We start from the raw sequence: 15,710 nt of genomic DNA, 5'->3' as shown, positions 1-15,710 counted from the left end.
AAAGAGTGTGAATTTGAATGAAAAAGTAGTGGTGAAACAGAAATGGTAGCTGTCAGTGGAGTGTCCACATTAACTTAAAAAATTTCCAATCTCATTAGGGCTTAATATGGGAAGATTGTTACTTATGCATCTCACTGACAGACATGAAGAAACACGGAGGTCACAGTGAACCTCCTGTCAAAGTGAAAGGACCAGATAAACACAGGAGCAGAGCAATAGGGGAAGAAAAGCAGTGGGAATATCAAAGGGATCTGTTGGGGCTGGTGCTTCACTGGCAGTTATGATGTAGAGGCAAAAGACATCTTAATCTGGTTCAAATAAGCACTCAAAAATGGTTCATCACAAACTTTGCTCCCTGTGTTCTCTGGAGATAGTGTATCTGCCTGAAGGCCAGTTTGCAGTGTAAGTGCACAGTTCTCTTGTACTGAAACTAGGCTCTATTTTTAGTCTATGAATTTAGCTTTCCTAAGATAAATGAAGCTGTTTTTTTCTGCTGTTGTATATCTTCAGTACAGTACTGCTTTGTAGTAGATCAAGTTTTGGTATGAGGTAAAATGTTTTCTCTCCTTGCAGCTGGATGGGGATATTCTAAACAGCGGTACACTGTGTATGTATGAAATAGGTTTGCTAATTCTTGTGGATCTCCTTGAACACAGTTTAGCCTTTTGGAATGTGAGCCATTGAAGTCACTAACATATTTTATATATATATATAATCAACCTGATGTAAAGAAAAGGGGAGACCTGTGTGTCCACAGCAGCCCTTAAAGTTTTGCAAAAAGCAGAGTTTCACAGCTTTTTAAATCCTGGAATTAAAGAATAGTTTAGCTCAGATGGGACATCTGGAAGACATTTAGTTCAGATGCCCACTAAAAGCAAGGCTAACTTCTAGGCTTAGTCAGGTTGCTTGGGACTCCATCCAGCTGGGTTTATGCAGTCCCTGAGAGGGTAGATGCCACAGCCTCTCAGCATCTTCTCCCAGTGCTTGACCACCCTTATTGGGAAGAGGTTTTTTCTTATAAGTAATTGGAAAGTGTCCTGCTGCAATTAGGGTAGTGTCCATTGCCTATTATCCTTTCACTGCATCTGAGAAGAATTGGGCTCCATTTTCTGTAAGCTACAGGAATTAAGACCACCACCTCTACCTTGGTCCTCTCTTTTCCACATAAACAAAGATGCCTCTATCTGCTTCAACACGTGCATCTTGTGGGTTATATCTGCACAGTGCTCTGCTGGACACTGCCCAGTTTTCCAGTGTTTTTTGTATACTGGCGAGCCCAAAACAGAGAAATAGTGACTTCCCTCAAGATGCTAATGCAGCTGGGTGCGTGGCTAGCTGACACCACCGTGGGGCATGCTGCTAACTCATATTTATGAAGTGAAGATTTACCCTGTGCAAAACTTTTAACCTAATTTATACAGCTCTGCCTCTTCTGGTCCCACTACCTATAAAACTTCCATTTTTCATTGCGTCCAATCCATGTTTATTCAAGGCTTCCCAGTTTTAAATTTATTCATAACTCTGATCTGTAAATTTCATTGCCTGTGTGGTGTTAAATACCTCTTGACCATCAGGGAATGCTTTATAGCATAAGTGTAGCATAGTCTATGTTATTGTTTCTCAGCTTTTTTCTAGCAAGTTACTTTCTTCAGGATGAAGGTGAGAATGGCTTCAACTGGTAAAAATTATACATTGAACAAATATTCCCTGCTTAAGGCAACTTTAGCCTGAACTGACAAAAAGGCTTTAGTAAGGCAGACAATCTAGTCTAATAATCCACAGTTATGCATATGCAGGAGACAACTGAAGCATTTCTCTATGATTCTCAAAGTGCTCCACCAGTGACTTTCACTAGTGATTGTCAGAATAGCTTACTGTTTTTCTGATACTAATCAGTGCTGACGTTATTTTAATTATCTATGTAGCACTTGAGCTGCTGAGATTCAGCGAATGTTTTTTTCTCCATTCTTTTAAAAAAGATTGTATTTTTTGTTTTCTGTCTACAGTGTTTATCACTGCACACTTTTCCTACTGTGACCTTAATAAAAGGCCCATCAGTGAGTGTCCTTGGCAAAAAAGTTGGTACACCTCTGGAATAAACTATGGGCATTGTTCAGATAAACTCTGAAAACTATTCTGTGTGTAGAATATTTAAATTTTTTTATTGAAGCCTTTGGTACTACTCCTAGATTTGGTAATGCAGATTGTTACCCACAAAATAGCAAACATATATTAGGAAAGAAAGCTACTGTTCTTAAAAGATTAGGAGATTCCTTGTGCAATAAAAAGATTTTAATCAGCAGAATTCTTTTTTTTCTTTTTTTCTTTTCTCCTTGGCTAACATTGGACATTATCTAGGTTTCAGAAATATTTGATTGATGGTTTTATTTTTTCTTCTTCCTTGAATTCAAAAGTCATCCTTGCTGCTCCATAAGCCTTGCATGTGCCGATGAAGGATTCCTTATCCAAAGCCCATTCAACTGCCTTATTTGGACCCCATGAAACAAAACTTACCAGCCTGGAACTTGTTTTGGTTCTTTTTCACTTAGTGTTCTATAAACTGACTATAAACTTCTCTGAGGAGAAGCATGAGATTTATGTTTCAAAATTATCTCACTAATGGATTAAGTTCATCATTCATTCCTGCCTCAGGGTCTCTCACAGGTTTCTTGAGAGCAGACTTTCTCTAACAGCATTTTGTTGGTGGTGGTGCTGTAACTAACTCTTGACCTGTTCAGCAGTCTGGAGATGTTAACTTCTACCGTTATCATAAAGCCTCAACAACTTATTGAATTGGTTAAAATAACGGACGACAACATGTATTCCAGTTCAAATGAAGAAAGAGTTTTTACTATAATAAAGCCAGTCACAAAAGTGCTGATAATTTGGTATCTATCTACAATTAGTTATATGTAGTTTCTACAGGCAAGCAGTATACAGATAATGACCATAAACACATATTCTTCCTCAGTAATCAGAGCTAAAAGCACAGCATCTTTTTTTGAATGTCATACCTTTTGATTTTTATAGTTATCTAGTGAACCTCTGAAATGATAGTATGTGGCAATGTCTGCAGGTCAATAAATGAGATGATTATATTTTTTCAGCTGTACAAAATGAACGGGACAGGATAAGTACGAGAAGAAATACTTTTGATGGCTGCAACATTCCCTCTATTAGCACATTGTCACAGGCTGAGACACTCTCCCGCCAGGTACTGAGTTCTACCACAAAATTATTTGCTGACTTGAGGACCATTTTTTCTAAAGGGAAATACTTTTAAGTTTCTTATTGTATTAAATATAATTACTGAGATTACTGTTTTCTTCTTCCAAAATGCACACAGCTTAATCTGCCCAATGAAAGAATCAGTAATAGAGTATATTCTTACAGCAAAGCCAATAAAAAAACCAATTCTTTGACCAGACAATATGTCCTAGGTGCCTTTCTTAATAAAGCTTTATGGTTCTTACTGCTTTTAAATCAGTCGCTCTCTCAGGCATCTGGTGGCATTTGTCTATCCTTGAGGCCGGCTTTCCCATGAAACATTAGGGAAAAAATTGTCCAAAGCCATTTAATTCAAAAGGGTGTGGACACTCATTTCTCTACATTCCTTTGAAAATCCCATTTTAAATATCCTTAGACATTATATGTAAGGCAAACAGAAGTGTTCCAACTGCAGAGTCTATTCACATCTTGCTTTTAAATTTTCTTTGTCTCATCTGAACTTAATTTTCTTTTCTTTTTTTTTTTTTTTTTTTTTTTTTTTTTATTTCCCCTATTCAATCAATTGCTGAATGGGAGAGTCTCCAGTCCTTTTCTGCACCTCAGATAAATCACGGCCATTGATTCTGCATTCTTGCACCTCTTACTAACTTACTTAGAGTTTAACTGCTACATTTATGATTTCATGCTGACTGATTTATACATCCCCAAATGTTTTGTAATCTCATCCCTTATCAGCATCTCTCTTAGGGTGGAACTGTCGTAAAGAATTGATGCAGGAATTACTGGGCGATAGTCTTTGGCACATATTGCATGTCTCTGCAGACTAGATGAACATAATGGACCTTCCTGCCTATCATACCTCTACAGTATGAAAAATATACCTATTTTTACCTCCTTATTAATTCTTTGAACTTGCTTATTATGCTTTTTTTGTGTTATTCTCTTAATAATTTCCAACTGGTACTTGCAATTCAGGAATAAGAGCGATCTTAAACAGAATCACATACTTAGCCTTTTCTGCCACAAATTTCTTTTCAGATGGTAGATTCCTACCCTAATATATCACATTGTGTATACATACAAATTTTTTTTTGTTATTTTTTGTTTTATTTTGGTTTTTTTGTTATTATGTTTATTTTTTTGTTATGTTGTAGCAGGAGAGAATTGCTCCCACTGTGTTCTCACTATGCAAGGCCTCAAAGACCAAGAGGACACATTAACATGACAGAAAAGTCTTAAAAGTCCTTGTTTTTCCCTCAGCTGAATGGATCTGTAAGATGAGTTCAGTCCTGAGGAGAGACTTGGAGGAGGAGATAGTGTCACAAATCATTGGCCAAGTCCTTCAGCTGTGATAGAGGAAGCAGGTGGCATTCATCTCTTTTAAAATTTTCCTATTATAATAGCGAAAATGAATTATTTTGTCCCTGAAGATCCCTCACAGGGGGAAATTGTACCAATACAAATCTCTCCTACAGGCCCAGGAAAGTATTCCAGGATTACATAAATATGAAAGTGACACACTAGACTCTTGCAGGAGTAAAGGCATGTGTCTCTGATGGTTCTCAGGACAGTAGAGATAGAGTGCTGTATCGTCATATTCATCAAGTCATTAGTGGGTACAAGTAGCACCTGGAGAGGTTTCATGGTGATATAAGAAATAAATTTTTTACATTGAGAACAATCAATCACTGGAACAACCTTCCCAGGGACATGGTGGAATTCCCATCACTAGAGTTTTTCAAGATGCAATGGACAGGGTGCTAGCCTGGCTCCCTTTCTCACAAAAGGTTGGATGAGATGATCTTTTGAAGTCCCATTCAACCTGTGCTAGTCTATGATTCTATGAATTCAGCAACTCCCATGTTGCACCCCAGAAGTGAGAGGCAGGTTAAAGCAATAGAGAAATAGAAAGAGGAAAGTCGACAGCATCATATCCTTGTGAAAAGATGCAACCTTAGGAGGTCATAATGAACTCCATGGGAAGTCATCCTATGAATCCCAACAGAAGCTCACCGAGGAATTTGAGCAGAGTCCGTAGCTTTTCCTCTAAGATGTAATTTATAAAGATGCATTGATTTAAAGCATTAAAGATGCATTGATTAAAAACTTTGATATAAAGATATTAAAGGAGGACAATATATTAAGTTCACGAGTCAGTAAGTCTAATAGTTAAACAATCTGCCTACTCTTTACCTTCTTGAATTAACTTCTGCTTGGTGCATGGTGGTATCTTTTTCTGGTAGATCAGAGCACCTCCTGCTATCAGAACACTCTTCTTTGTGTAGGTACATGGTCAAGACTTCTCTTACTCTTCTGAAAAAAAAAATGTCAAATTTCCTTGCTCTCTTTCTGAACTGTACATTTTCTAGAGTGAATCATTCCAGTAGCTCTCACCTGAATGATATTCAATATTTTCGACTTCTTTTTTTGTAGAACAGATGCCAGAAATGGACTCATGATTACAGCAGGGATTTCACAAGTGCTCTGTCTACAAAGAGACAATACCTCTAACTTTTTCCCACGTGATAGCCTTTGAATTATGTCTGAGGATTTTTTTCACCTGCCTAGCTGCTCTGTTTCCCTGTTCTCTGTGAGAACTAATGTTCAGCTGGTTAACTGCCATTAATATCTAAGCTGTTTTCAGTGTTTTAGACTACTGATTTATGTAGGAAGCACTGAGCTTTAGTTCAGAACTGGAACTGCTTCTGACCACCAAGGATAACGGGGTTTCACCACAGATCCCATTGAGGGATTTAGCACTTGTGTGTTATCCACTTTTGTGGATATGGGAACGAAGGGGATCTGGTGGGAGTCAAGCCAAACAGTATCCACCATCCTGAAATTTATAGGTACACAGAATTGGAACATCAAACAATTACTTTTTGGGGAGCAGGGGATAATGAAACTACAGGATTTCCTGAGTATGTTTACTAATAAAACGTAAGGTGAAAGTCAGTTTCATAGGCCTTGTACAGAGGTGGGGTTTTTTTGTTGGTTGTGGGATCTTTTCCTTTTCCTTTTCCTTTTCCTTTTCCTTTTCCTTTTCCTTTTCCTGCCCTGGTATGATAGCAGCTATAAACTGACATTCTCTTCTCAGGCTTGGTTTTATCTTGTCTTTCCTACCTGGCTTAAGAGCAAGCCTGGTTTTGTTCCTTTGCTTGAAAAGTCATTAATAATTTCAGGATTTGGCTCAGTGATTACATGAAAGTGCCCCAGCTTCAGGCCCAGAAAGATATTGCTCTCCTCTTATTTCACAGAACACTGTTCACTGCAGGTGGTCTAATGCGCACTCATATCCTTTACATTTGCTCTGAAATGTCTCAGGCCTCTGCCTATACTGCTGCTTCATCATTATAAACCATTCTCCTTCAGGCACTAAAACCCCCCTGTTTTACCTTCTGGAGTTAATGATACTTATCTTTTCACTAGAAGAACATGCTACCCCTTTAACTTTCTCTTTGCCCTTAATGTTACTGCATACCCCTATGAGCTTTTTCTTTTTTTCTGAAATGAAGTAAATGGCAACCATTTTAAAGGAATAAAACCCCCCAAACCTCCCTGCTACAAACAATAAGGGCACTGGTATATTTAAAAATAGTATTTTGGAGTGAGAATATGTTGTATCATGATATGAATAGGATAATTTTTAGCATACTCTAATACACACTGGTAATAATGAAAAGTAAAATTTTGTAATTTATGTGCAGACTAATGGTCTGTATGGTCAAGGCTTTTCTCTAAAAGCATGCATGATTACTGCTGCAATTTTTTTCTTAAATATGCTGTTAACTGGTCAAAATGGAATTATATGAAATTTAACATTGGTTGTTTTTTTTTTTTCTCTCGCTGTGGCCAGATCTCAGTCCCTAGTCCTGGTGCTAGCACTGACATAAATGTTAAGAAAGTTGCTAGTATTAATGATGTCTGTGAATCCATGAAGCAACAACTTTTGGTCCTGGTGGAATGGGCGAAATATATTCCAGGCTTCTGTGAATTACCACTGGATGACCAGGTATAAGCAGAGACCAAAGAGAGAACTTCAATTACTGTCCTGTTATTTTGCTATGATTAAACTCTCATTTTTCATCTGATCAAGTAGAGCTGGGTGCTAGAGCCTCCATCTTAACATTTTTTTAAGTTTTGAAATAGCACTACCACAAAAAAACAGAGGAAGTGGATAAGGCTCTAGTGCATTAAAAAGCAGCAGTGTTGGTGTATCATTCTAGCAGAAATTAGAACTGTGAAAAATATGCTACTCTCTCTGGGAAACTTAGCAGCTGAAACCCAGCCGCAACATTATCGTGTGGAAAACTGTATCTCTAACTAGCCTCTGTTTTATTAACTCTAACCAAAACAGTAACCACGTGGGGACTAACCCCTTTTATCCAGCCACAGTGCCTTAAGAGATGCATGCTGTCTGTGTGACAGAGACACTATCCAATCACCGTGTAGCTAGTCGAGTGGACAAGAGTCTATAAATTGAGATGTATTGTAAACAATAAACAAGCACAATTCCTAACCATATTGGTGTACGATCTGTGACTTTGGGCTCCGGTTCGCAGAAGGGCTACTGCAACACAGCAGCAAACCAGTATGTCTTTCAGTGTTTTGTGCTTTCTGTGTTCTTTTGGAAGCAGATAGACCAAGCTGCATGCAAGAGTGAAAACAATCTTGTAAAAAAAGCCATGTATTTTTCTGCAATGTATTTATTTGATTTTCACCTTTCATTATAATATGGTTTTAGACAGTGCATTATTTAATTTGAAGCAGGTCTTCTCTACTTGCCAAAAATAAAAGCCATTAGAATCTCAAACAAATGCCAAACATACTGATGTTATTCCATAGCAAAAAAATCTTTCGTATCATATGTTGTACTAAAATTATATTGTCTATAATGACTGTGGGTGGACAAAAGCATCAAACTTTGACAATTCTTAGGGGTTTTTATGACAGTGGTCTGATCTAGCATCTCACCTGTGATAGAACCTAATAGACCACTGGTTTTCAAGTAAGTTATGCTGGCATGCTTAGAACCGGTGTCTCCACATTGTGAGCAGTTCTGGGCACCAGGTTAATTCATGGCTCAGGATGTCTTGATTTCAGTCCACGAAAATCTGATTCATCTTGAAAATTACTCTGCAGAGTGGAATTCTGTAATTCCTCCTTTTTGCTTCTCAGATTTTAGCAAAATTCTGCAAGGAAGGTTAGATCATCCTCAGGTTTGAGACTCAGTCTGAGTTCATTTCTTCTTATACTCCCCCGCAGGAGTATTGAGGTGTTTCAGGCCGGAGGAGATGCCCCAAAATAGGAGCTTAATGATGTTGTTGCAGACCCACAGAATATGATATGTGTGCAACTCAACATATGGAATATGCAAGCTCAACATGCTGGAATAAGTTAAAAATCTGTTCATGTGAAAGAAGGAGAATTTTAAATGCATTGGTTACACAAGGGCAACAAAAGCGAGCAAAGCCATTGCTGCTTTCGTTGTTAAGAGGACATGAAGAAAAAGAGAAGGTACCAGACCTCGTTAAAAAGTTCCTGTCTATATTAAAAAAAAAAAAAAAAAAAAAAAAAAAAAAAAAAAAAAATCAGCTTAGAAAGGTAGGCATGTGGTTCTAAAATAAACCATCTGGATTTGAACAAAAGTTTCCTGATCTGGGAATCAGCCTGATTTACAAACCATAAAGCAGGCCACAGCAGATAAGTTAACGCTATTGAGAACTGTAAAAATCTTAACACATTAAGTATTCCTAGGTGCCGTGTACCTTTGCATCACTCATAAAGTATTGGCTTGGATTTGTATTAAAAGAATTACTTGCCAAGAGAGTTCTTTGAGGAAATAGAGGTCAGTGCTGAAGTTTCAAGCAGACATTAAAACCAAAGGAAAGTAAATAGGTGACAAAGAGTAAAATAATGACCACGGTTTTAAGGGCACTCCTGGTATGAATCTGGTTTCTTCTTTGTTGACAGTAGTGGATATTTTAGTGTATCTGGCTTTGTTGGGGAAAAGTTCTTTTAAGTGCCACATAAATTTTTGGTTCAGGGTGAGAAAAGAGGAAACACAGATAGTGCTGAATTTATTGTAAAGGTTCATTTCAGCCCACCAGAGTCTTTAGTGGCAACTTAAAATTCCAGAAAAAACTTTGTTAAGGGAATAGACACTAGGAAATAAATGTGAGTATTGTGTTTATTGAGAAGTGTATTGCAGAGTTGTATGTTTAAAATCTAGACCAACTGCTAGAAGTGACAGAGGATGACAATTTAATTACAGTGTTCCGTTAGTTCAGTGTTAAGGTTTTTACATTCACTTTAGATTTTACCTTAGAATCTTAATGGTCTTAAACACGTAGCTGTAGCTGAATACATTGACAGTAATATGCATCCTCATTTCTCATTTCTTTTGCCCTTACTGGAACTTACTGTTCTGTCTTCTAATGAGTCTGCTGTTCTTTTCCTTGAGGTCGCCCTGCTAAGAGCACATGCAGGGGAGCACCTGTTGCTTGGAGCAGCAAAACGGTCTATGGTGTATAAGGACATTTTACTTTTAGGTAAATATTGGTTTTGTTTTAATTAATAATGATGATATAATACATTAGCAACCATGCAATTGCTTAAGTGGGACAACTGTTCTGGCACAATCAGAGCAATGCATTCTGTGAATGCTGAATAGCTATTAATGACAAAATGTCACTTGCCCTGTTTCAGCAAAAGCAGGTGGACAGTTTCGTGTGAGTTAATACAGCTAAAGGTTTATTTGGTATAAGAAACCACAACTTAAAGGGAGTTTGCGGCAAATTGTCTCCTTACATTAGCATCCTTTCTGCACCTTTGTCCTCCATTCCCCCCCACCCCCCTCCCAAGAACAAAGCAACAACAACAAAGAAAGACATGTTGTTTAAGAGAGGAGACCCAGCCTGCGGCCCATGTACTAACTTCAGACTTCATGAAAACCATTTATCTGGAGATTTCTCAAGAGCCCTACAGACATAGAGAAAACGCTACAGGCATAGAGAAAACGCTACAGGCTAGAAACTTGGGTAGCCTGTTGCCTGCCACTTGTTTTCCCAAGATCTCTCTCGCTGCTCCCTTGACAGTTGCCACATGACCATCATGTAACCATCATACCTGTTGTCCCTGGCCGTGTGAGAGATGGGTGCATATGTGGCACAGTGAGGGGTCATGCCTCAATGAGTGTATTCTTGGTCACTTGAAATGGCTTTTTCACTGGGTTATAGCATGGCTGTGAGGGAAGGGGACATCATCACGTGGTCAAAGCATATCTTCCCATTGTTCATACAAGAGAGGCACAGTAATACAATGACGTGTGTGCCTGTGTGCATAGTGGCGTGATGAGATACTTGCTAGAGTTGTTTTGACACAGTATTCTGTCAGTCTGAAGTGCATCGTGCCAAAATGGTCTCATTAAACGTGTGCAGCACTTGGGCTGTTTTCTGATAAAATGTGTAGGTCCTGTTGGACAGGATTTTTGATTTGAGGCAAGACTATGCAGACTATGGACTCAAGTTTCTTCACTGGTGGTGCGGTAGGAGGTTTTCCACTACTTGTTTTTCTTCCTCTTTATAGCTCTAGATAAGCTTGAATTAATTTTTGCACTTATCAAAATATTAAAAGGACAAGAGGGGCTTATTCTGCAGATATTCCTCTCACCAGCAATCCTTTCAAGCTAAAAACTGCACAAATTACTTTTTTAATCTAGTTCTTTCTCTAGATACAGTTTTACTGACAAAAGTAACATAAATAAAAAGGGAAATACTTGAAGTTTTATTTGAATTAGTAGATAATAAGGAAAATAATGATAAAATAATAAGCAGAAAATTATAGTCCGTATCACCATCATCAGCATTTATACCAAAAAGAAGAAACAATTTGAGGCTCCAAGGCTTATTTCTGATACTTGGAGGTAAATATCTGTAAAGCCTGCAAGTCATTTTGGCACGGATCTCTTGTGATATAATCATCAGCTTTTCTTTCAAAAGCTGCTTGGTGGCTTCCCGGTGTTCTCACCACTTATGTTAGATGATTTCTGGACCAAAGGTGTATTAAGATGCCATGATGGAGACTTCTCCAAAATAGAACTTAAAAATTAAAAGATCAGGGAAAATTCATTCTTTACTAAAAAATTTTATGATGCTTCTCAATTTTATTAGGAGTAACAGAAGCATCTGTTAGAAAAAGAAGCAGGCTTCTTTGTCCGTTGACAAATCCTGATCATTCAGCTTGGGATATATTATTTTAATAGGGGAAAAAGAAATTTTAAGATCAGTTTACCACTATATTTATCTATTATATAAAGATAAAGGTCTGCTTGCTTCATACATGTGTATTCAAATATGGACCTCAGTCTTGTGGACTAATCAATAACTGTACATGTTAGCATATTTACATGCACAGATTATTTACTGGGTGACAGCTATATGTTGCACCTGTACTCTGTTTGCGAAGGATATTTTTGTATGATGCAAAGGCTATTTTTGTATGATACAAAGGAGATTTATTACTTTAAAATATATTAATTTGATGAAGCAAAATGAAATGTGCTTATGAAAATGGACTTCATCTAGTATTTTACAGCAAAGTCTTTATATCAATCCACATGTTGGTGTTCTTTCTCTCTAAGGGAACAATTACATAATCCATCGCAACAGTACTGAAGTAGAGATCAGCCGAGTGGCAAATCGGATTCTAGATGAATTAGTTCGACCCTTCCAGGAAATTCAAATAGACGACAATGAGTATGCTTGCTTGAAAGCCATTGTGTTTTTTGATCCAGGTACTTTTTTGAAAATATCTCTCAGAATTATTTTACAAGTGACTATATTGAAAGTAATTTTTGTTGATGTAGGATCTGTTCATGGACGGAAAAGAAAAAATGAAAAATCCCTCCCAAACCATAATCTGCTTTGACTTTAAGTTTTTTTCATTTTTTAAGATGCAAAAGGCTTGAGTAATCCAATGAAGATTAAGAACATGCGGTTCCAAGTCCAAGTCAGTTTAGAGGATTATATTAATGACCGTCAGTATGACTCCCGAGGAAGGTTTGGGGAACTTCTGCTTCTACTTCCTACACTCCAGAGCATCACTTGGCAAATGATTGAGCAAATACAATTGGTTAAACTATTTGGAATTGTTAAAATTGACAATTTACTTCAGGAAATGTTACTGGGAGGTAAGCTAAATATTTGTTAAATTTACTATGTTGTATTACATTGAATTTAGCATACTGTGATGTTGAGGGAATCATTATGTAACAAAGCACTTTGACCACTATCTCACTGGCTGAACTTTGGGTCATATGATTGTTAGGTAAAGCCTTCTTGTCTTGGCTGATGATCTTATTAACTCAGTCCTTCAACCTCATATTGTGTTGTGTACTTCTCAGCCATAGCTGGGTATCTAGACATACAATTCCCTAGGCAGATGGAAGAATCCTTACAAATATTTCATTAAATCCACTGTTAAAGCAGTCAATACAGTGAAAATAAACACAGTGCTTAATATAGTTGAAGTCTGGTTAAATTGTTTAATGAATACCCAGAAGCAGTTATTCAATTGCCAATCAAAATATATGGTCTGTGGAAATGTGATTATTGAAGTATAAGTCACTGGCAATGGCATGCTCTTTTGAATTTATATATGCTCATGTTATTTTTGCAGGAACTTCTAATGATGCCAGTCATCTACATCATCCAGTACATCCTCACTTAGCCCAAGATCCATTAACTGGCCAAACTATCCTCATAAGTTCAATGACTGCTCCCGTACATACAGAACAGATACGTAAGTAATTGCAAGTTAGCTTCCTGTTTTAAAATTTCACTATTACATTTAACAATATTAATCAGAATCGTTGTCAGCCAATGATCCTAGAGTTATTTTATCAGCATTCTTGAAATGACTGTTTTAAAAATGTATGTATAGAAACAGTGTTGAGTAAGAGATTTTCACCTGAATTTAATCTAATTTTAAAAATTCAGTATCATTCTGATAAATCGTTTTCACATAATAAACTAAAAATTCACATAATTAAAATATCCCGTTTCCCTAGTATGCCAAATGTAACAACTTCCTTTCAGCACAGTAGTATGTATATGTGCACGCAGAGGAGGCCAGAATATAAAACACATAATTCTTTCATATATTCTCTTTCAGCAACTCCAGAAACTCCATTACCTTCCCCTCCTCAAGGCTCTGGGCAAGAATACAAAATGTCTACGAATCAGGCTTCAGTCATTGCACAGCAATCTATTTTGAAACAAAAAACATTGTGATAATGTTTCTCTCTCTGTCTTACTTGTCCGTCCTTCCTTCCTTCCTTCCTTCCTTCCTTCCTTCCTTCCTTCCTTCCTTCCTTCCTTCCTTCCTTCCTTCCTTCCCTCCCTTCTTCCTTTTTATGCACTAGATAGATTGGTAGGACACTTGCACATATAAAATCTCAGGATGATAAAGGAAATTATTTCCTCAGCAGCAACTACTGCAGGTGTTTCTTAAAACACCTCATGATTTGGAAAGTAATACTCACTGTTCTGACTGCCGCATACGGCTTTAATTGTGGACACTGCAGTCTGACAAATATGTATAGAGATTTTTAGATCTTTTAACTGGATAGATTAATTTTTTATTTCCTGTTTTAGTTGTTTTCTTAATATTATTGTTTTAGATGTGTATATAATGTTTTTCATTGTGATGAAACTGGTTAGTGCTTGTTTAGCTGTGAATTGTAGACATGAAAAAGCGGGTTAATCAGACAAAAGCCAAGATTCCATTAGTAGTAAAACAGTAGGCTACCAAACAAGGCACATGAATTAAATAAAAAGGAGAAAATACTTAATGGATAGAAATACCCAACTAATTTTTTTAAAAAATCTTAATTTGAAAGAACCATCTCTTTCAAATAAAATTTCAACAAAATCGAACTCAAAAGAGTTGAATCCTCCGTGATTACCTATTTGTATGAATCAGAGGGCTGTCATGAAAAAACGTGTTTGAGGATTTTTAAAAGTCTGTGTAAACAGTAATAGACACAGCTATCAGTCAAGTGGACAGTGCCGGGGCATGGGTACTAGTATTTATATTGCTAATGGACTGCTATGCTTTTTGGTCAGGAGTAACTAGTACTGGGAACACTTTGGGAATTAGGCCGGTCTAGGGACGCTTCGCACCAGGTGCTTTGGATGTGGCACTTCTCTTTAGGGGCACATACAGTATAACTAAGAGTATGGCCAGAGCGTGCCACTTGACCTCAGGGCTGGAGAACAGATTTTGTACTGTTTGCTTTTTTAGTGTAAATGTAGCCGTTGTGTTTATTTGCCTAATGGGCTGGTAAAAGCATGTTTCAACAATCACCCCAAACCTCACCTACAGCGGAGTTGTATTGATGTCGTAGCTCTGCGTCTGGAGAGGTACGGCTTACAAACTCACGTGTCAAACATATCTCAGTTCAGCCCCAGATGGTCCTGGTTTGAATCATGGTATTTCAAGCCAGAAGACAGTCAGCAGACCAAATATTTGTCCTCTGGTTTTGTAAGAGTTTTCAGAAGCTTGGGATGAATTGATTTACTGTGACCTTCTCCTTGTCTTCCTCTCCTTCCACTCTGGGGGCATCCAAAGTTGACTAAGTTTTGTGTCTGGAGTCAGTAACAACCCATCTGGATTTGGACCCTCTGTGGATTCGCACAAAAGGAACCTTGTGACACATACTCACTTAGGCATATACTCACCAAGTTAAAATTTGTGAAAATAATGTATTATGATATATAAAGTGATCTGTTAATACAATACTGATGTCACAAGAAAATCACCACTTTGCTCACTTTATTTATTCCAGACAGCAATGATTTTCCTTTAGCACTTTAAAGTAGACTTTCTTCCCAGAAGTTTTGCAAGAGAGAAACAGAAAAAAGAGAGAATAAAACACTGCAGTTTGTGAACTATTGCAACAAGAAAACAGAGTGGAGTCAGAAATTCTTGGCAGTGAGATGTTGATCATCCTGAACCAGACAGTTGCCTTAATCACAGTATCCAAAGATGGTGTGCTTAAACCTCTGGCTTTTAAAAGTTGATCAAACAAACTGATATGATTCTTCAAATACATTTTTGCAGGCAGGAAGTGCAATGCAGGAAATGCAACACAATAAATGTAGAGCTTACTGGAACATTCAAAAGGCTTTAATGGGAATACACTTACCAAGCATAGATGCTATGTTTCTTTACGTTATTTTAAAGTAGTTGCTTTAGTAAAGTCTGCATGGACTAGCTCTTAATGTTTACCTTTTGCTTTTTAGAGTTTTTTCATTAATTTTTGCCATTAACTTAAAGGGTATCCACACTGTGCTGTTTTTATAAGTTGGCCGCCAATGCTCTGTGGGCAAACACAAAGGTAAAGCATGCGTGAGAGATGCTGAGCACGTCAAAAGTTGTCTGATGGCATTCATTTTTGTGTACTAGTCATAGAAAGAGTG

At 37.4% G+C, this 15,710-nt stretch overlaps 1 protein-coding gene across 1 annotated transcript in view; it reads left to right on the top strand.

Annotated features, from left to right (window-relative positions):
* HNF4G (hepatocyte nuclear factor 4, gamma) overlaps nt 1–13,520 on the top strand; it is a 17,784-nt gene extending 4,264 nt beyond the window's left edge. Inside the window, exons 4-10 of the mRNA XM_010140147.1 lie at nt 3,102–3,214; nt 7,085–7,240; nt 9,692–9,779; nt 11,870–12,022; nt 12,182–12,418; nt 12,907–13,029; nt 13,402–13,520. Of these exons, the coding sequence (XP_010138449.1) occupies nt 3,102–3,214; nt 7,085–7,240; nt 9,692–9,779; nt 11,870–12,022; nt 12,182–12,418; nt 12,907–13,029; nt 13,402–13,520 (989 nt within the window). The remainder of the gene's footprint in view (nt 1–3,101; nt 3,215–7,084; nt 7,241–9,691; nt 9,780–11,869; nt 12,023–12,181; nt 12,419–12,906; nt 13,030–13,401) is intronic.
* The last annotated feature ends 2,190 nt before the right edge of the window (nt 13,521–15,710 follow it).

Source organism: Buceros rhinoceros, unplaced genomic scaffold (genome assembly GCF_000710305.1).
Source record: "Buceros rhinoceros silvestris isolate BGI_N320 unplaced genomic scaffold, ASM71030v1 scaffold6287, whole genome shotgun sequence".
Classification (NCBI taxonomy): Eukaryota; Metazoa; Chordata; class Aves; order Bucerotiformes; family Bucerotidae; genus Buceros; species Buceros rhinoceros.
Note: the sequence above shows the minus strand (reverse complement) of the source record. Positions and strands in the feature narration are given on the sequence as shown.